The sequence below is a fragment of the Juglans microcarpa x Juglans regia genome, chromosome 5D (genome assembly GCF_004785595.1).
Source record: "Juglans microcarpa x Juglans regia isolate MS1-56 chromosome 5D, Jm3101_v1.0, whole genome shotgun sequence".
NCBI lineage: Eukaryota > Viridiplantae > Streptophyta > Magnoliopsida > Fagales > Juglandaceae > Juglans > Juglans microcarpa x Juglans regia.
In genome coordinates, this window is record NC_054602.1 from 20,969,741 (window position 1) to 20,990,574 (window position 20,834).

A 20,834-nucleotide genomic window follows, 5' to 3' on the forward strand; every position below is an offset into this window, starting at 1 on the left:
ACGAGCTTTAAATTTACCCAACATACGTAATTACCTCTTAATATTGTTCCAACAACAAGAATTAGGCCAAGATGAACAAAAAATAAAACTGATAACTGGTTTGGAAAAAAAAATTCCTTAGAGAAAATATCAGTGGAAAATCTTATAATACTAATAATAAATAAAAAGAAGAAAAAAAAGAAAAAAGAAATATCAAAGAAAGACTCTTCGAGAATTTAATGAGGTGAAAAGGAGACCACAAGATCTCACTTCTCACCCCCAAGGGCAGAAACACCACAAGAAATCAAGTAATCGAGACAGGCCCATAATCACCAGCCACGTGTCATGTAATGCCAAATAGATAGATTTCGTTGGATGAGATTCTCTCATCTCTCGACCACATCTTATCCCTTCCCAACCCCCACGGCCATTAAACAGGGACTCACTCCCTCACACTCCCTTGAAGGACGCTCCCACCACCACACCAAGGCAAAAGCTTTTGCTCCAGAAATGGCTCTTGTAAAACCCATCTCCAAATTCAGCACTGCAAGTCCTAAGTTGAACAACCCAAGATGTGGATCTTACTCAAAGTTCACCACCGTCAAAATGACGGCCACTTCACAGCCGCCGCCCACCACCACCAAACCTAGGAAGAAGGCTGCTAAAACCGCCATTAAAGAGACACTCTTGGCACCGAGGTTTTACACCACTGACTTTGATGAAATGGAGACCCTTTTCAACACTGAGATCAATAAGAACCTCAACCAGGCTGAGTTTGAAGCTCTGCTGCAAGAATTCAAGACTGACTACAACCAGACGCACTTTGTGAGAAACAAGGAGTTCAAGGAGGCTGCTGATAAACTGCAAGGACCTCTGAGGCAAATCTTTGTAGAATTCTTGGAGAGGTCATGCACTGCTGAGTTCTCTGGGTTCCTTTTGTACAAAGAACTTGGAAGAAGGCTCAAGGTATGGCTCTCTAATTCGTCAATTTCTGATACTGTTACCTTATCACGAGCTTATCTAAGTTACTTGTTTGTGAGTTTGTTTCCACCTCTGAAGGAACTTGTTTCAACTGCTGGATTTTGGGAAGTCGAATTTTCAAATATAATAAAATATTTTAAATTGAATCCGAATTTTACAAAATACTTAGAATTTCTTGTACAAATTTCTCATTACTTTGTCCAAGATAATCAACATCCTTAATTTCTATATTAGAAGCTGTATTTTTCTCAATTGGTGTTCAACATCAATCAGTTTTCTCTTGTACAAAACTTAGCCCACCAGTAGTAGCTTTAATTTTTCGAATCGAATAGTGGTATCATGAGTCAGGTGACTCTCTCTGAAACATTGTTCTCTGGGATGGATGAACTAAGCTTCTGTCTTACCGAGTTAGGATCCTCGTCCCTCCATTCGGTTTTTCAGGCAAAATTTTAAGTAGTGGCTTTTAGTTTGGAGCTAATGTTATCAGAAAACGGGATTCATATCCAAATTTATGCCCCTTTAGGCGAAATGAAACCCCATTTCTTTTCAGTTTAAGGCAGTTTTATTCTCGTAGCATTGGGCTGGTTTAATCGTTTTGAGGATTGATCCTGCAGAAAACCAATCCAGTGGTAGCTGAAATTTTCTCTCTCATGTCAAGGGATGAAGCAAGGCATGCTGGGTATGCAAACAATATCTCTAGACTCACTTTTGTGTCTTTTTCTATTGCATATTAATTCATTATTGGGGCATTACATCTGTGATCAATATCGGTACTTACATTGTTGTACTATATGCAGATTTCTGAACAAGGGTTTGTCTGATTTCAATTTGGCGTTGGACTTGGGTTTCCTGACAAAGGCTAGAAAGTACACATTTTTCAAGCCTAAGTTCATTTTCTATGCCACTTATCTATCTGAGAAGATTGGATACTGGAGATACATAACCATATACAGACATCTCAAGGCCAATCCTGAGTACCAATGTTATCCCATTTTCAAGTACTTTGAGAACTGGTGCCAGGATGAGAACCGGCATGGCGATTTCTTCTCTGCATTAATGAAGGCCCAGCCCCAATTTCTCAATGACTGGAAAGCAAAGTTGTGGGCCCGATTCTTCTGCCTTTCGGTATTATACCAATGCTAATTTTTTTTTTCCTTTTGTAAGTGCTATCGCTAAACTTAAGAAGTTATATAAATCTTGATGTTTCTGTGACATTTTCTAACACAATAATTGGCTGATGGAAAAAGGATAGAAAAGAATTGTAGAATTCTGCAGCTATAGACAATGTTCAGGGAATGAAGTCTAGAATATTAGTTTTACAATCTTAGTTTCCACTGGAGTTATATATTGAATTCCTAATGTTTTGTTCTTTTCTCCATTGATGAGATCCAAACTAACTAGAATTCTTCAAATTTAAGGTTGAACATCTGTCCCTAAATTTCTATATTTTTCTCACAACTTCATGAATCAATCTACCTTGCAGGTTTACGTGACAATGTACCTAAATGATTGCCAGCGCACAGCTTTCTATGAAGGCATTGGGCTCAACACAAAAGAATTTGATATGCATGTCATAATTGAGGTGAGCCTGTGATGTCTTATTAAATACTTCCCAAGCAATAATCTCAGTTATCAAGCCATTTTGTGCTACAAAATTGCCAAGACAAACTAGGAAAATGGCAGGGACTGCCTAAAGCCATATTTTGTCAGATCCTCAATTTTCAGTGCTTTCCCTGCATTCCTTGGGCAATCATTTTCTCTATTCTACTGTTCATTAAAAAAATCTCTATTCAACTAGGACAAAGAACATAATAAAAAATATCTTTGATTTTCAGCAGTCATCTAAATGGAATTTCTGTTTACGCAGACAAACCGCACAACAGCTAGAATTTTCCCAGCCGTGCTGGATGTTGAGAACCCTGAATTCAAAAAGAAGCTGGACAGCATGGTGGAGATTAACCAGAAGCTGATTGCTGTTGGGGAGAGCGAGGACATACCCGTGGTGAAGAACTTAAAGAAGATACCACTTATTACGGCATTGGCCTCAGAGCTCCTGGCTGCATATCTAATGCCTCCAATTGAATCTGGATCTGTTGATTATGCAGAGTTTGAGCCCAAACTTGTTTACTGAATTCTTTTGTACGAGTTCCATCTCTTCCTTGTTATTGTCAATTGCTGCAATTCTGTTGTAGTCATATGACTTTAGTTTAAGAAACTGAGTAAACATATGAAGAGGATCCCTTGTATTTCTTGTAATTATGGAGCCTCATTTTTCCAGTTGGGACGCAAACGTGCTATTTTTCCTTTGAAAGTTTAAAGATCAGGTTCGTTGCTTTTCATCCGAGTACTGAGTAGTAGTCTCTCTGGGACTCGATTCCTTAGGAAATTACATATAATTTCTTGAGCATAAAGATCAAGTTTGTTCTGCATTAGTCCTGACGATTTGGTATCTTTTGGCAACAAAGCATTGGTTTCATTCCTCGGAGGAAGTCATCATGATTATTTTTAACAAGAGAAACCTTCTGACCGGTTGAGCTTATAACACACTAAAAACAGCCCATCAATAGTATTGCACAAGTACGCATTTCATCTTTGTTTTTGTGTAACCGTACCTCACCCGATTAGAAGGACTACTGGCTTTTGGTGTTTCCCTTTCATCGTTGTTTTCGTCTGCAGCATCGGATCGCTGCCTGGTATTGCCGGGTACGTCTTCACGATCTTGTTTCTTGCATAGTCCAATAAAACAGCTCGATTATTCGAGAAGACGAATAAATTTCCATCAACATTAAATAAATTCCCATCAACGTTAAGAAAAACAAATGGGTACAGATTGTTCTCCATGTTTGCGTTGTTGGTTTGCGCCAGAAATGGCAGACTATACGTATTTGATGCGCTGGTGGTCTTGGGATAAAATTCATAGTTGAACTGCCTTCTCCCGCCGATGACGATCTTGCGTCCATCTGGCAGAATATGATTAGTGGCATACCATCGCCGAGCTGCTAGGCCGTCGCCTATCTCTTCCCAGTCACAGCCATTGCAGGGCTTGAATATTCTGACTTTACATTCCCCGTCATTGAATCCGCCGGTTTGGATCAAACGGCCATCGGGCGCGACAGAGCCAGAGGAGCACCAAACGTCTGTTTGGACGAAAAGTGCTCGAAAAGAATTGGAGGTGACGTTGTATTCAGCCGAGTGTGCAATGCAGTCGATTTTCAGCGCCGTTTCATCAGGGTCGTTGCGGCATTTACCGTTGGGTAATGACAGATTAGACCTACCAAAGTCGGTGCGATCGAAAATGACCACATGGTCGTTGTTGAGGAGTTGCATGTGCATGGCTGTAATGCCAATGTTCCTTTGCAAGAGCTGCCACCGACAACGGGAGGCGTTGGTAAGATATGGTCTGGCAGACAGGAGGACCAGATGCCAGAAGAGGAAGGAAAGCATTCAACCTAGTTTCATCACAGCGGTGCAGCTGGTGACTCGGGATGCTCTTACTTTAAATCCTCGAGGAGGTGAGAGAGAGAGAGAGAGGGGTGCAGACCCTGCAATGGGTCAGGGCTGATCTTGTGTGAATTTCTAAAGGGGCAGGGCAGTTTTATGCGATTTGAACAGCAGGGACGAAGAGATTCTGAACGAGGCAGGGCTGAGCTACGACTATTTCTCTTTTGGCGTAAATTCTGACGTGGCTGATTCTGATAGGAGGGCTGTTTACTAGAGATAAACGGTAGACTGTAAATTAAAAAGTTGAATAAAGTATTGTTAAAATATATTTTTTAATATTATTTTTATTTTAAAATTTAAAAAAGTTGAATTTTTTATTTTATTTTATATTGAAAGTTGAGAAAGTTGTAATAATTAAATAAGATGAGATGAAATATTTTTTAAAAACAAACGAGGCCTAAGATTGCACAATAAAATAAGTTGAAGAATTCCAAAAACAGATCGACTAGGTAGCCAATATATCTCAACACTTTCCAAGTATTCTCGTACTATTAGAACTACTACACATGCCAAACGCAATGAACCAACTTCATATCAAAATCTTTCCAAAAATCAATATAATATTTATCACTATTATATATAAATAAAAAATAAAATCATTATAATATTTATCACTATTAAATATAAATAAAAAATAAAATCACTATAATATATAAAAATAAAATAAAATCACTATAATATTTATCACTATTAAATATAAATAAAAAATAAAATCACTATAATATATAAATAAAATATCACTATTATATATAAATAAAAGATAAAATCATTATAATATTTATCACTATTATATATAAATAAAAAATAAAATCACTATAATATTTATCACTATTATATATAAATAAAAAATAAAATAACTGTAATATATAAATAAAAAATAAAATTACTATAATATTTATCACTATTATATATATATAAATAAAAATCATTATTATATATAAATTAAAAATAAAATCATTATAGTATTTATCACTATTAAATATAAAAATAAAATAAAATCACTACAATATTTATTAATATTATAAAATCACTATAATATTTATTACTAAAAATAAAATCACTATAATATTTATGGGACCCACACCTTTTTCAACTACCTATCCAAAAGTCAACAACTCAACATACTTCACACATCCAAACAACTCAAAATACTCTCAATGAGACCCACTATAGTACAAGTCTATTTATAATAATGTAAAATAACAATGTGGTCTTGTAATACTAGTGTATGGTAACGATAGTATAATAAATTTTATTTAAACACTAAAGTACAAGTCTATTTAAACGGTAATAGTTAATCAATACTAACAATTAAATTGAGTGATAAAAAAATTATAAAAATCATAAATAGAATGATAACATATAATTAGATATTATTGTATGATAAAAACTAATAATTATCATATAATTAGACATTGTAATATTTACTAATAATCAATAATAATAATTATAAAAACCATAAATAAAAAAAAAATTAGGGCAAAAACAAACATTAAAATTAAAATTAAATTTAGAGTTTTAAAAAAATAAACTCTAAATTACATCTGCCATTACCTCCATACTCCGACCGTGGGTAATAGTAACCTCGTTTGTTTTCATAATTTTTTTTATCTAATCTCATATGATCATTACAATTTTTTTAAATTTTCACACAAAATAAAATAAACAATTCAACTTTTTCAAATCTAAAAATAAAAATAATATTAAGAAAATATATTCTAATAATATGTTATTTAACATTTAATTTTAATTTCATCTCATTTGCGAAAACAAACGAGGCCAAATCTCTTAGCAATAAATTATAAAACTTGTACTACCCTCCCTTGAAGTTGAAGTAGCATAAAATTCCTTTTCTTAGTGAACAAATTCACCGTGCACATCTCCAGAATCATCTCCTTCGTGACCTTCCAACTCCTCTCACTACCTCCCGCCGCTAATGTAAAAACTTTAGTAGTTGTTTCGAGACACCCATGCCTCTCGTTAGCCTCCTCGCCTTAATTCCACAAACCATTATCGGAGTGGAAGTTGTATGAAAGTTGTTGGATCTCTAAACAGGATCATATGAGAACATGAAAAGACGTCAAAAAGCCAATAAAGACACAAGCAAGACCCCCTTCAAGTATCTTCCAAGCAATTCAAAGAAACGAACAGGTGTTTTTCATAGAATTATGTTATATTTTCAGAATATAAAAAACAAGTAGAAGATTGTTGTAATAATCTTTTTTATTCCAAGAAATAGATTTTATATAAAAATAATAATATTATATCAAATGACTAATTATCTATTTATTTTTATTTTTTATATCTTTATTTAACTTATTTTTTTAATTTCCTATTTTATATTAGACCATTTTTATTTTAGAAGGAAAATGAAAAGAGTTCAAAATATATTGATTTATAAATAAATGGATTTTTTTCTCAATTAATTTTTTACAACTAGGTACCAGGTGTTATGTAAATTCCAAAATATCTCGTTTGTTGTAAAATTTCCTACAAAAAATGTTTAAATGGAATAAGAACTAAGGGGAAGGAAGAAACCAATCGGTATGCTAATTCCTCATCCTCCGATTAGTCCTTCTCCAGCAAATAAATAATTGTAAGAGTGAAAACTTTAGCAACATTTACGTCCTGAGGTGATCTCAGATGATTTGAGTTGATCTGTAAATAATAATATTTAGTGAACCACATTGAGATGTATTTGAATGTAAATATGTTGCGATGCATGTTTGAATCATTGAATGTATGAAATAAGTTGAGATGAGTTTAACCTTTTTATAAAAAATTGAAAAAATAATAATTCCCATTAATAATTAGTTTGAGACGAATTGAACTGACTCCAACAACTAAACATAGCATTAATTGGCAAAGGCAAGAGTGGAAAGTCAAGTCCAAGGAACTAAATTTTATATAAAAGATATTATTATATCAAATGAATTTTGATTCTTTATTATACTTTGAAATAATATCATATCCAATGATTTTTTTTATTATTATTGGCAATTGTACGTTAATTGCTAATTGGGTTGCAAACAAACAAACAAACAGAAAATAAAGGCTTGTGCATATGCATTTGGTGATCAGAGTTCGGAAACCAGTGGACAGAGTCACAGACATAGCCCTAGGCTGCCAGAAACCAAGCAAATTTACCTTTAATCACTGGGCACTGCCATTGCCAATTGAGAGAGAGAGAGAGAGAGAGAGAGAGAGAGAGAGATACATTGGTGAATCAACTGGACATCCTGAAAGGAATGTAAATACAAATTGATTACCTGAAGGAATTGATGATATACTACAAAGTACTGATGAATTCCTTCAAGTCAAATAGTGTTTCAAGTTCACCCATTTTCACCTACCTAAATGCCATCAGATTGGATCATCCAACCCAACTTTGAAAAGCAAGAAACTTTCATTCTGATTTACTCTTCATGCTTGCTTTCTTCTCTTTTATTGGCCGAATCACCAACTTAAAAATCCACACTGCCAGCAGAGTTGCCTTCGCCGGGGCGAGCCAGTATACAAGTAAATGCTCCTTCGTTATATGATCCCCGCGTGCATAAGCCCATCCCATCACCTACATGAATCAGGAAAGTATGGTATACTCAAGTCCTATAACCAATGTTTCTGCATCTTAAATAATGACAAAAAAAAGAAAATTCTATAGATTAATTGTTGTAGATACTTACAGAGGCTGGATTCATACATCCACCAGTCAGATCAGAGCCTAGTATATGAAGAGTCAACTTGGAGACACTTGAGATCCAAGTCTTCATGAAGAAACTTTCAGGGATTTTTGTGGTCAGACCAAGCGAAATGATGATAATTGCAAATGTCAGGAATCCTTCTGTTAATGCACCTCGATGGATGTCAACATTTAATCGTGGCCCAAGTCCTACTTCTGGAAAGGTGTCCATAATGAGCCTAACCCCACTAATAGATCCAATCACCTATAGAGAAAAAATTAGGCCAGAAACAAACAACCTACACAATGTATGTTTGTGTTTATATATAGATAGATATATATATATATATATATATATAGAAATAAGTTCCCTCCATGATATAAGGAGCCCGCCACTAATTGAATGAACATAATTTTCAATGTACATAGTTCAGTAAACTTATATTATCTACTCCAAACAATATTAAAAAAAAAAATCCTAATCACAGGGCATGAGTAATTTTCATTCTTCATACATGATACGCTGTAATTTTTTTCTCTCTACATTACAGGACATTTCACCCAACGTAGAGAACATCGACAGAGCAGGATGCCCATTGAACAACACCACAACAAATATCAAGCAGTCATAGACCTGCACATTAATATGACCTTTTTCATAAGGTACATATTATTAGTGATCAAACAAGGTGCCATCCAAGTACACAAGGTTATAGAATAGAATCACAGATACATCTAGCTTGAAAAGGTAGACGAGTCAAGAAAGTTCTGGAACTAAAGTTTGGAAACATAAATGGGCAGCCATCCAACAATCATAGAGTGTACTAGAAAAGTATACTTTAAGTTCCACTGTTTCCCTTGAGCTGTCTTCAAAGCTATGACAGTTTCTTTCTTGCCATATGCAGCATATTAGACATACCAGTATCATTATCCACAAAAATTCCGCTTGGACATTCTTGAGTCTTCCTTTACAGCACGATAGTAAATCTACCATCCATCTAGGCATCACCTAGTCTAGCCCAAAGAGACAAAAACCCGTACGCAACAAGGCACTAGCTAATTCACAATGGAGTGAGAGGTGATCCGTGGCTTCCCTGTCCTTCCTGCACATGTAACACCACTTTATTACCATGACAAGTCTCCTCTGCAGGTTGTCGGTGTAAAGTTCTTATCTAGCACAGTTGTCCAAATAAGGAAAGCCGCTCTTGGGGGAGCCTTACTCCATATGGCTTTCCATGGAAAGAAGAGCCACAGTGGGGCATCAATGTGTAGTAAAACAATTTGACTTTGAACACCCTCTCTTAGACGTAGCCCAACACATTTTGTCTTCCTCATCCTGTCTCATTCAAGCAGAATATAACCGAGCATAAAAAGAATTAAAGAAATTTGTCTCTCAATTACTTATCAAAAAAAAAATTTGTCTCTCAATCCTGTGCCACTTTAATAAAATACACTAAACCCATTGGCGAACCCATTGAAAACGTCAAATGATTTGCTACCAATGCATCCTTAGACTCATCAATGCAGAATAGCTCAGAAAAGCCATTTTGAGAGGCAGATCCCCACACCACATATAATACCTGAAATTTAAACCAGAACCATTGCCTACCTCATATCTGGTATGCCGTGAAAACTTACCCCAATCCCCTCTGATATTTTTCCATGATCCAACCATATGATTCCCAACCACATAATCCAACCATCCCAAGCACAGCATTCATAATTAGGATACCTTGAGCCATCATACAATAAGTAAAACCTTTATAAGAATGCCAATGTTAGCACCTTGATCTCCAAATTTTGATTGAGTTCCTCTTCTCTCCCCTTAACTCTCATTTTTTTCTATTTTAATAACGTCAAACCTAGCAAACTTTGTTTAAGCAAAGAGATGGACCAAGTGCGCCAATATAACCCTAGATATCAAGACTCATATCTTATAGGCTCTTTAACTTCCTCTAAAAACTTAAAAGGCAAAAAAAAAAAGGCATGAGTTAAGGAAAAAAACATGCATTATGAAAACTAAACAACTCTATTAATTCCACATGAAATTACTACCTAAATTAGACATGTCATTTTTCATTTAATAACTTTAACTTGTAACATATAATATTTAATTTTCACTTACAAACATAATGTCAGAGTGAATGATGTGACTGAACAAGAGCAAAGTTCCCTACTTCCAGACAAAACTATATATTGTAAATAGTAAATAGATAGGAAAAATCTTTGATGCATTGATTGCTTATATTCTCCATCTTCAATTCAGATTGTTGCTCAACAAAAGTAGGTAATGATATATACAATTTCTTCATGATGCATGTGCAGCAACAACAATAGCACAAGGCTGGATCAGAAGTGACCAAGACTTCCACCAAATCAGCCTAGTTATGATTCTCGCAAAAGTATAATATAATGTATTTGCACATATAAATAGTTTTTATGCATGGATGTGTACTTGTTTATCTGCCTGTACAATAAACCTACACATGTTTTGTGTGTGTATGTGCACTTGTGTGTGCGTGTTTGACTTTGTGCTTCACATGTGTGTGTGTGTACATACACAGCTTTTTACATGTTTACGTTTATCACTATATATGCGGTATGTACATTATTAATGTTTTTTATTCATTTTAAGTCTATAGGGTTTTGAGGTCTGTAGGGCATAAATTTCATCAAATCCCTATATGTTAAAAAGTGAAAAATTATAACCACCGACAATTATTTCCATAAGATCTCTTTTCTTCAAATGTGATTAAGAAGACTTCCCATTGGGATAATGAGATGGTTTCATCTCAACATCCAAACACCACTCAAACATAAATATTTTTCAATTTCAAATCTTACTTGTTTCATCTAATCATTACCTAACCATTACAACTTTTCCAAACTTCCAAACTTCCAAAACACAAAAAACAATTCAACATTTTTAAATCTCAAAACAAAAATAATATTAAAAATTATATTCTAGCAATATTTTAACTTTATAATATTTTTATTCAACTTTTTCTCTATTTTTCAAAAACCCCATAAAATATCTTAACTCAAACCATTTCACTACTATTCACAAACTATTTCACTACTATTCACATATTTCTCATCTCATCTCATCTTAACATCCAAACGTAGCCAATTTACCTTTTAAAAGTATAAAACAGGTTAGACCCAAAAGGTCTACTATTTCATACCCAATATGCATATGCCCATGCAATGCCTTCACAATCCAATCCACAATTTAGAGTATCAAAATTATCATCCAATATGAGATCAGCATATGTCCATGCAATGCCTTAACAATCAAATCCACACAATTCAGAATTTATCACACCCCAAGGATGCATCTGTCACAAGCAAAGTTTTGAACACCGTTTCGGTGGCCGTTTCGGTTAAGGAATTTATCACACCCCAAGGATGCATCTGTCACAAGCAAAGTTTTGAACACCGTTTCGGTGGCCGTTTCGGTTAAGGTACTGAAATGAAATATTTCGGTATCGGTACCGTTTCGGAATAGTCTATATATAACAAATTAATTATATATGTATAAATTATATTTCAAAATAATATCAATGCAAGTCTTAAAAAGTTAAAATACATATTTATAAAACTCAATAATACTTCTAAGTTCTCAATTCAACTATTTAAAAAAATAATTACTCATCTTCATCACAAAAAGTGAAGCAGGGATTTGATTTTTAATACTCGAGAAAAAGGGATTAAAAAAAGTTAAGAAATCTTCAGATGTGAGAATTGGAGTAAAAATTATGAAAAATTCAGAATTTTTACATTAATTACAAAAAAAAATCATTTTGGCCAATACACCGAAAACCGGCCAGTATTGGCCGAAACGCACCGGTACGGCCAATATTTGACCTTGTACGAAACACATACCTTTCCTGTGCCGGTCATTATCCCGATCAGTAAATATCGGCCGATACAGTACGAAATTTAAAACTTTGGTCACAAGTGCAATTTCCTAATAATATTAGTCACAAGTGAGACTCTTTGTAATCACTTACATTATGAGTCAATCATTACACAATTCCCACCTCATACACACCCAAAGGAGGACTTAACAAAGATTCATGCTACGCCCTTACATAGAATCGAAGCATGGTGAAGCATGGGGAGAATGGTGCTCGAATGACATGAGTGGGCCATATGAGATGGGGCTTTGGAAGCACATAAGAAGAGGACGGGATACATATGTGGAAAATGGTAGTGCGTTGCAAATTAATTAATGACCCTAATGGGCCATATTCTGCTGCAAATTAATGACCCTAATGGGCCTCTTTTCCCCTAAGCCCATCTCAACCCCTTTTCTATCCCGGTTCCTATCACTTTCCTTATTTCCCTCAACACATTTAAGAGTTTTTTCTACTTCCTCTTGCAACTTCCACAACTGAGTTTGCATCTCGCGACACCATCCCTGCCAATGCCCCCCCTTTCGTATAGCAAGGTGAGTGGCTCGATGCAAATTTCCAGCAAAGCACCCAGTTGCAGACTTTCCCCCGCCATGCCGTGTTTCACGGTGGACCGCGGCCAGCATAAGCACCTCACTATAGGACCTTGTGTACGGTTGAAGCTCTTCCACCATTGGCCTTAACTGTGATTTACCGCGAGTCCCCTCAGCATTTCTCCCTTCCTAAATATACTCTTGCAGTGCCTCCCTCAGTCTTCTCTCCATCCCCTCCCACCCTTCAAGAATAAAAATGAAGTGTCGCCTCCCTCCCTCACTTTATTCAACTACCGCCATATATCGACCATGGTTGTTCGAGCACCGCTGTGCTATAAAGCTGCGATATCCCTCCCTCATCGTCGTGTAGAACTCCTTCTTAACCCCTAACATGCAGTCCTTTAGTGCTCTCCTGAGCCATTGCACCGTGGAAACTACCAGTAGTAGTTCATGCTCACTCTTCCACCCTCTCTCTGTGATATGTAGCAGACCTCCTTCCTTAACGAGCACAAATGGCTTTAATTCAATCACAAGCTCTCTTGTGAACCCATCAGTGCTATTACGATCGTTAACGTTGCACCATCATTGATGTAACAAAAAGAAACTATTTTTCGCACGTGTATGGAGAGAGAAAATGCTATTTCATTTTTCGCACCCAAGATTTAAAAACTAGAATAGATACAACGAATACATGTAATATCCAGATCAAAGAGAATCCACAAAACTTCTACATTTACTGGTTTTTTTACCAAATTTTACCATTTAAGGTTGATTTTATTTTAGGCAAGATTTTTTCCATCTTTTATGCTAACCTATCTTTTTTTTTATTCCAAAATTCCTATTTTGAGGGTCATAATCGTTTTTTATTATGGGGGCCTACTTAAGGGGTGTGTGTGTGTGTGTGTGGTGGGGGGGGGGGGGGGGGGGGGGGGGGGGGGGGGGGGGGGGGTGGTTCGTTGCCTACCCCCTTGAGCTAGCCTTGCCCGTATGCTTGGGTTTTTGCCAATTGTTATGATCAATAAAAAAAAATAAAATTTGGCAACCAACCAAAAAGAGAGAAGAGGCTACGAAAAAGATCAGCAGAAGAAGATTTTGCAAAGTTGATGGCTGGTGTTGCTGTGATACAGGTTGGTACTCCTATTGTAGTTGCTTTTAATGCAACAAAGCCCATCATTGATGAAGGAATGGATGGTGGTTGATGATGGATATTGGATGCCTCTTGAGTTTATTTATTAAGAGGTTTGAATCCCTTGAAGTGTTCTGCCAAAGGAGGCCTAGCATTTCTCGAATAATCCTGGCCAAAACTTTATATACTAAATTACCAAACAATACAAGGAGAAGTACAGAACCATGCCAGGTTCCATCAGTTTCCTCACAGCTCTTACAGCATGGCTTTCTCTGCAGAAAGGCCAACACAAATATTTTGTCCATACCTCTACTTCGGGCATAATTGTTCATCTCCTTTATGTAGATGACATAATCAATACAGGAAGCGATGTAGCTGATATCCGCCCGTTTATTAATTCTCTGTCGCAATTCTAAAGATTCATTTCAACACCAATCACAAATATCTGATCCTCCTTGTCTTTTCACAAGAGAAAGATAACTTGGTTTTCTCTATATGGCAGATAACTTGGTTAATGAAGATTTGGATCAATATTTTTTTCTTGCACTGGTTTGAGAGGACCCAATCTTTACTGTCCATCCGCCTTGATCAATAGTTTTAACATAGAACGAAGCCATGTGTCAAATGCTAGCAACAGTATTTAGTTCAAGATTTGAGAGGACCCAATCTCACTTTTGAATCAGTAGAAAAGATGTGTGCCACCCCAAATTCGCTTCCCCAACCAAAGTACACATTAAGCAAGATAATAAAGCTTCAAGCCCTAGAAGCACTGAGCATCCGACACAGCAAAGAATATCTTCAAATTAAGTCCAGAACAAAAAGTTTCCAAAACATCATCGTTTTTTCCATAAATTAAACAAAGCCCTTCTCAACAAACTTGCCGCGATGATTCATTTTAATTAGACAACCAAAGCCTCAGGTTAACCATATAAAATATAATCAATTCATGCTCCACCAAAAAAGGAAGAAAGAAGAATCGCCCAAGAGATTCGTTTCTTTTTAAGCACGAAGCCGCCATAAAAAGCTGAACTATGAATTTTTTATTTTAATTTGAAAACTGATTGTGTTTAAGATTACCTAGGTGAATGTATTAAATATCTTTGGTTCCGTAACAGAAATCTAATTCAAATAATTTTAGCTTATTTTCCTTTGATGCGATTGCTCAGTTCAGCTGCTGAGAAAAGTTACCTAGTTCAACAAAATTTAAAATGACATAATCTATGAATCCTTTTTTCCGTTTACTTTATCGCCAAGCAAGTAAGCAAGTAAAGCAAATCAGGTTAACACTGCAATTATACAAATCCATTTGATAATTAGGAAGTGCTTCGACACCCTGATAAATCAAGCCTACTCATATTTCAATCAAAGAAGCCCATCGACTAATAAAAACATCGGTTCAAACAACCAAATATAAGCACCAAAGAGCTAACCTGAGTTGGGATTCTAGCACCAACTCCAAAGAGGAAGTGGCTAAAATTCCCAGAGATGGCACCAGCCAACACGGTGAGAGGATTGTACGCCCCACCTTTGGTACTCTTAGCCAAGAACGTGAAGAAGAACATGTTGATGATCAAGAGCACACACTTGATAACCTCGCCGCTGGGTTCATGGCCCAACCCCAAAATCTTGTACACAAAGATCTTAATAAGAACCCCTGACCATACCCACATGAAAGACATTATGAAATCGGAGACGAGCAAACCAACTGCACCCATCTTCAGACCAGCAAATATGGTTGGATTGGAAGTGGAAAGATTTCAAAATGAATTTTTTTTTCGCAACCCAAACTCTTCTTCTCTTCTTTGTTTTTTTTTCGTGGGGAGCGGGTATCCGACTAGAACACCATCTTTCACACTTTAAATCTGGCCAAGATAGAAGTATCCATTCACAGACAGTGATTTTTCATGGAAGTTGCGAGTGTTGCTTCTATGCCAATATTTCCTATGTTTTCTTTCCGTCTTTTACTCGTCAGGATCAAAGTTTCTTCGCGGTCAACTTCAGTGTCGTATTATAATATTGTTCTATTTTATGCTCGTGGGATTGAGTTTTGTTAGGTAAAAACGAGTTCGTGCACTACATCATGTATTGATGATTTTTTTAATTTAAAAAAAATGAAAAAAAAAATTTGATAAAAGAAGAAAATCTTCTATATCATAAAAATTATTTTTATCTTTAATTGATATCGTTTCGTTAAATATATGTATTATATATCAATATTGATGCACAAATTGATACACCAACTTATTTACAATAAAATTTTTACTTTTCTTTTTCTTTTGCACTTTTTGAACAGGACACGTTTGGTTTGCACAAGCCACGGCCCACAATGGAATGATATTATTTGGAACCGTTTTAGAGCCGTCGGTCTGCTATTGACTCATAAATAGTTTTCAATTAAATTTTAACACATCACTTATTTTACATTAAGTCAATAGAGTGCATCACACCAAATTATTCATCTGATTCCAGACCTCTTACGTTCCATGTACTCAGTCCTTTCATCTTCTCCTGCCACCATTGCCAAGCATCTCCGCCGCCCATCGTCCTGCCGTTGCCCATCTATGTCGTCAATCTCCCTCCATCTCCATCGATCATCTCTATCTCATCTCCCAAAAATCAACTCACAATCACAGTGAAACTCATCTCTGCTTAGTTGCCAAGAGAACTCAAGAAGAAAAGAACAGAAAAATTAGAATCACGCACATTTCAGTAGCGCCCTTATTGCTTCCAAGATTTTCTTAGCAACCAAACAAAACTGAAGCCAACACAAACCGATTCGAACTCCAGCAGGAAAAAAACAACATTAACTTCTGATTTCCAAAATACAAGTCATAGGCTAGAAAATAAAATATGAGCCAAAATCAATGATTATTAAAACCTGAAGAACATGACCAATGGTCGTACACGAAAAAACCCTAAAATGGAGAGGGGCGTGGTCTGGGTTCCGTGGGAGAGAATGGAGAGAGACTGCGTTCCTTATGCTGCGACAGAGAGAAGGGGCTCGAGTTCCTCATACAACGACGAAGAGAGGGGCGGTCGTCATGGCGAAGAATGGAGAGAGGGGGCTCGAGTTCCTCGTACAACGACGGAGAGAGGGAGGATCGAGCTCATCATGCAACGACAGAGAAAGGGGCTCGAGTTCCTTGTGCGAAGACGAAGAGAGGGCCGTTGTCATGGCGTTGAGGGCGGTCGTCGTGACGGAGACGGTTCTGTGAGAGAAATGGAATCGATTTTGGGTTGAGTTCATGGGGAGAGAATGGAGGGGAAATCGTGCGTAATACCATGGGGTTGGGGTACATGGTAGTGTTGGTGAGTTATCTACGTGGAAGTCACCCATTGGAGGGTTGTTGATGGGGGAAAAGCAGTTCGACCGGTGTTAAGATTAACTCATATTATTTATTTAGGAACATATTCCTTTCTTCTTTGTAATAAAATATGACTATTCCAATAACATCAAAATAAAAGGAATGTTAGGTATAATCGTGAAATGTGCAAGTGTTGTATAATTATTTTAAAAATTAGTAGATTCTACTATTAAAAAATTAAATTTTTTATGTGGGTCACGTATTTACTCACTTTTTTAAAAAAATTGTATGACGTTTGCACACTTCACAATTATAAATATCATTTCTCTTTTGACAGTAAGTTATTTTGAATTCTTTTTTCAACTTTCCTACATTCCTCCTCAAATTAAAGAAGTTAGAAAATACATTCTCGACTGCATACATAACATTTAGGTTGTATTTGATTGTTGAACTAAACTCAACTCATCTCAACCTACTTTATTCATTTCAACTTAAAAAGTTAAATTCATCTCAACCATCTCAATAGGATCTATAAAATATTATTATTCACAATTCAACTCAACTCAACTCATTTTATCTCAACAACCAAATACAACCTTAAAGGAACATGAATAAAAAAGAATTGATATATATGTATACGTGACAAAACTTGTTTAACAAGTACAAGTTTTCCTCCACTAGACAACAATTTGTTATTTCATCCTTCTTTGCTTTTGCTAGCAAAGGATCTAACGTGGCAATAATTAACATGCCAATATAAATAGGTACTTTCAAATGTTACAATGGAACCTACCTCTTGGAATCCATTTTTAGTTAAAACAATTCTCTATTATTTTTTTTTTCAAACTGAAACTTATAATTAAAAATGAATTGGTTGACTTGACTTTATTTTCCAATGAACTCTCAGCACCATTCACAAAACGATAATATCATATCATAAGATTGAAAAAATCTCATATTTGAGCTCCTCCTAGTGCCTAGAATTGTGGTCATATGGATCAAAAACCTACCATATCTTGATTTAGGATCAAAGTGATTTGGAAAAAAAAGAAGTGCTATAGCTACAAAGAGATTCTAATAAATTCACAAACTGACATGATTTTATATGATACATTAAATCTATTTTACAATAAAAGTAACTTTACAATCTAACGTATCACATTAAAATACGTTAATTTATATATTTACTAATATATGATCTATTTGTAGCTAAACTATTTTTCTTACAAAAAAAAAAAAAAAAAAAATTGAAACATGTTTAAAATTAGCCAGAGTAGGTACTCAGGTATGATTGTGATTCATGTACCTACTCATCCCTCAAATTTGGATAGGATAATAACAAATTTTTGGTGGGGCTTCCGAACAAGGAAGAATTGAAATTTTATGAATCTAATTTGAGTCAATAGTAAGTAGTCAAGACTTGTTCGTTTAACTTTTATTCAAACATGAGTGGACCTCAAGTTTATCATCAAGCTATATTTTAAGTTTGCGAACAACTTATGTATTATTCGAACTTGTTCATGAGGTATCTAATTTTGACGAAATATATTTTTTACATTATATACCTTAACTTTATCTAAAAATTTTAGTAAATAATCTTTTAGTTTTTGTGAATATCTTATATAGTTGATTTATGCATATATCAATTTCTATAGGCATAAGCAGTTGCATGGTGTTCTTATTGTAAAATTAAATATATTACTATAAAAAATATAAAATATAAAATTATTCAAGCTTGTAAGAACTTATTAGAATTGAATTGAATTTTATATACGAGTTAATGTATGATTTAACAATCCATCATAATTTTATGACTTATTTAATAGACGCTGAAACCTATCTCAAGTGCTTTATTTAGTAACACAATTGTTGATGTCGTGTTGATGCCCAAGTAAGATTCTTAGTTCGTGGTGGAGACTAATTCAAATGTCTGTGTGAGAGAGCTCCCACCCACTAGGGGTATATATACCTGGTGGTGTGGTCCTAGGTACCTATCAGTAGTAGCGTATTGGTGTACCAGACGTGGCCTTGGCGGTGGGCGATCTCCTGCCTTGTTGGTTACAGTCATGTTATTTCGTATTTAGATTGTATTGCTCAGTTTTGGACAAATGGTGGTCCATCCATGCACTAGCCTGTGGGTTGGTCCGTGTCTCTCACGTGCAGGGTGCCCATTTTAATGCACTCATGGCTTTGCGTCAGTTGGGTTCCCCATGATGCCACCCAGTGTGAATCTCGAGATTCGCCACGCCCCTTTAGTTTCTAACGGCTGCTCTTTTCGGTGCCTGGGGTATGCCAACCGACGCTCGACCTCTCCCATTTAAACCCCATTCTCCTATCACCTTCTTCTTCCTCACCTTTTTCCTCGCATCCTTGCTTATCTCTAGCTTGTGCCTCATTTTCTTGCTTCCGTGCGTTCTTGCTTCTTCCCTTTCCTCCCTCTGCCTGTCACAAATGGCCTTTAAAGAAGCTTCTCAACCCTTCGGCGCACGATCCCTGTGCTTCGCCGGGCAGGGTTGGGAATCGATGGTTTCAGCAACCTACAACATACCAGAATTGGCAATTCTGGAAATCCCTGGACGTCGTGTCCCTGCGATGGATTCGGACTGGATGGCATCTAGGGTTGCCCTTTACCCCCTGATGTTCACGAACGGGCTGCGCCTCCCATTCTGTTGCCCTATCCGAGATGTACTCAACTTCTTGGGGGTTGGCTCAGACGCAGCTTCATCCAAATGCATGGCGACTCTTGGTTGTCAGCTTCGTGATCTTTCGCAGGCTACTCAACTCTAGACCGGAGGAGTACATCAACTTGACGGCTTGAGTGTTTCTGTCCGTATACAGGGTGCTTCATCTCGACAGCAACCTGTGTAGTTTCCAAGCACGCTCCTCTGAGATAGGGTTGAGCTCCGACTCTGACGGAGTCAGAGTTGCCATTTCCGAACTCCGACTCTGACAGAAGTCAAAGTGAAATTTTTACTCCGACTCCGATCAGAGGTCGGGGCTCCGACCGTCTATTGAGCTAAAAAAAATAACTACTTAAATATTAAACATTGACTTTTGGGGAGATGATGACATCTATACGGCATACTTGTGTCCATGAATATGGGTTCAACAAAAGGGTTGGTAGATTTATGTCGAAATCTTCGTAATTGAATTTAAGTGGTCCTAGTGTCTTACTACTACAGTTACATTACATAATATATTAGTGTACAGAGAGAGCAATCAATCAATTTAAGGCACCTTGGGACCCATATTTTTTGTATTTTTGCTCTCTAATTAATTTGTATTTTTTGGGGTCTGATCAAGTTCGATTTCTAATTGACATGATAAATGATATAATATCAACCAACATCAACCCCATAATATTGTCTCCAAATATATTAATATAATAATGTGGTCAATTTCTTTTGTTAAATAAATTATATGCAAAAATTAATTTGATCCATTACATTACATAGCACTGTTAACAGAGGTAGGTGTGTTTACGACTTGATCTAAAAATAAATATAAGACTAATAAGAGTATCATGTCGTCCTTATTTTAGTCTTTGCTTGGATCGAGCACAATGCAATGTAACTACATAAATATGATAACCAAAGCCCAAGTCCAAACTTGTAAAAAAAAAATACTGAAAAGATTAAAAAAAAAACTTAAATACAATAATTTAAAAACTAAATAACATGTATGATGTAGCCATAAGTTATAACAGTTTCATTTATAACGTAATAACAATATTGACTTAGCCTTGAAATATAACTACATAAATATTAAACACGGATTTCACTCAAATCTCAATGGTCCATTGGTCATGCTTGA

The 20,834-nt window shown here is 35.9% G+C and overlaps 3 protein-coding genes across 3 annotated transcripts; 1 reads left to right on the forward strand and 2 right to left on the reverse strand.

The window, feature by feature from the left end:
• Positions 1-339: 339 nt before the first annotated feature.
• Positions 340-3,216, forward strand: LOC121264489 (magnesium-protoporphyrin IX monomethyl ester [oxidative] cyclase, chloroplastic). The gene is made up of 5 exons (XM_041167678.1): positions 340-945; positions 1,575-1,639; positions 1,758-2,085; positions 2,444-2,542; positions 2,828-3,216. Exons 1-5 carry the CDS (start codon positions 355-357, stop codon positions 3,089-3,091), a joined length of 1,347 nt encoding a protein of 448 aa, XP_041023612.1. The 5' UTR covers positions 340-354; the 3' UTR covers positions 3,092-3,216.
• Positions 3,217-3,573: 357 nt separating this feature from the next.
• On the reverse strand, positions 3,574-4,293 carry LOC121265801 (aldehyde oxidase GLOX-like). Its single transcript, XM_041169466.1, has one exon. The coding sequence runs from the start codon at positions 4,291-4,293 to the stop codon at positions 3,574-3,576; it is 720 nt and encodes a 239-aa protein (XP_041025400.1).
• A 3,390-nt stretch (positions 4,294-7,683) lies between these two features.
• LOC121264490 (probable aquaporin SIP2-1) lies at positions 7,684-15,704 on the reverse strand. The gene is made up of 3 exons (XM_041167679.1): positions 15,147-15,704; positions 8,145-8,405; positions 7,684-8,032 (listed from the first exon to the last, which is right to left on the reverse strand). Exons 1-3 carry the CDS (start codon positions 15,429-15,431, stop codon positions 7,868-7,870), a joined length of 711 nt encoding a protein of 236 aa, XP_041023613.1. The 5' UTR covers positions 15,432-15,704; the 3' UTR covers positions 7,684-7,867.
• Positions 15,705-20,834: the final 5,130 nt, after the last annotated feature.

Coding starts and splice junctions, on each gene's coding strand:
- LOC121264489 (XM_041167678.1), top strand. CDS start 355: ATGAGATTCTCTCATCTCTCGACCACATCTTATCCCTTCCCAACCCCC. Junction 2,086..2,443: donor CCCGATTCTTCTGCCTTTCG/GTATTATACCAA, acceptor TCTACCTTGCAG/GTTTACGTGACAATGTACCT. Junction 2,543..2,827: donor ATATGCATGTCATAATTGAG/GTGAGCCTGTGA, acceptor CTGTTTACGCAG/ACAAACCGCACAACAGCTAG.
- LOC121265801 (XM_041169466.1), bottom strand. CDS start 4,293: ATGCACATGCAACTCCTCAACAACGACCATGTGGTCATTTTCGATCGC.
- LOC121264490 (XM_041167679.1), bottom strand. CDS start 15,431: ATGGGTGCAGTTGGTTTGCTCGTCTCCGATTTCATAATGTCTTTCATG. Junction 8,406..15,146: donor GTGCTAGAATCCCAACTCAG/GTTAGCTCTTTG, acceptor TTTTCTCTATAG/GTGATTGGATCTATTAGTGG. Junction 8,033..8,144: donor GATGTATGAATCCAGCCTCT/GTAAGTATCTAC, acceptor TGATTCATGTAG/GTGATGGGATGGGCTTATGC.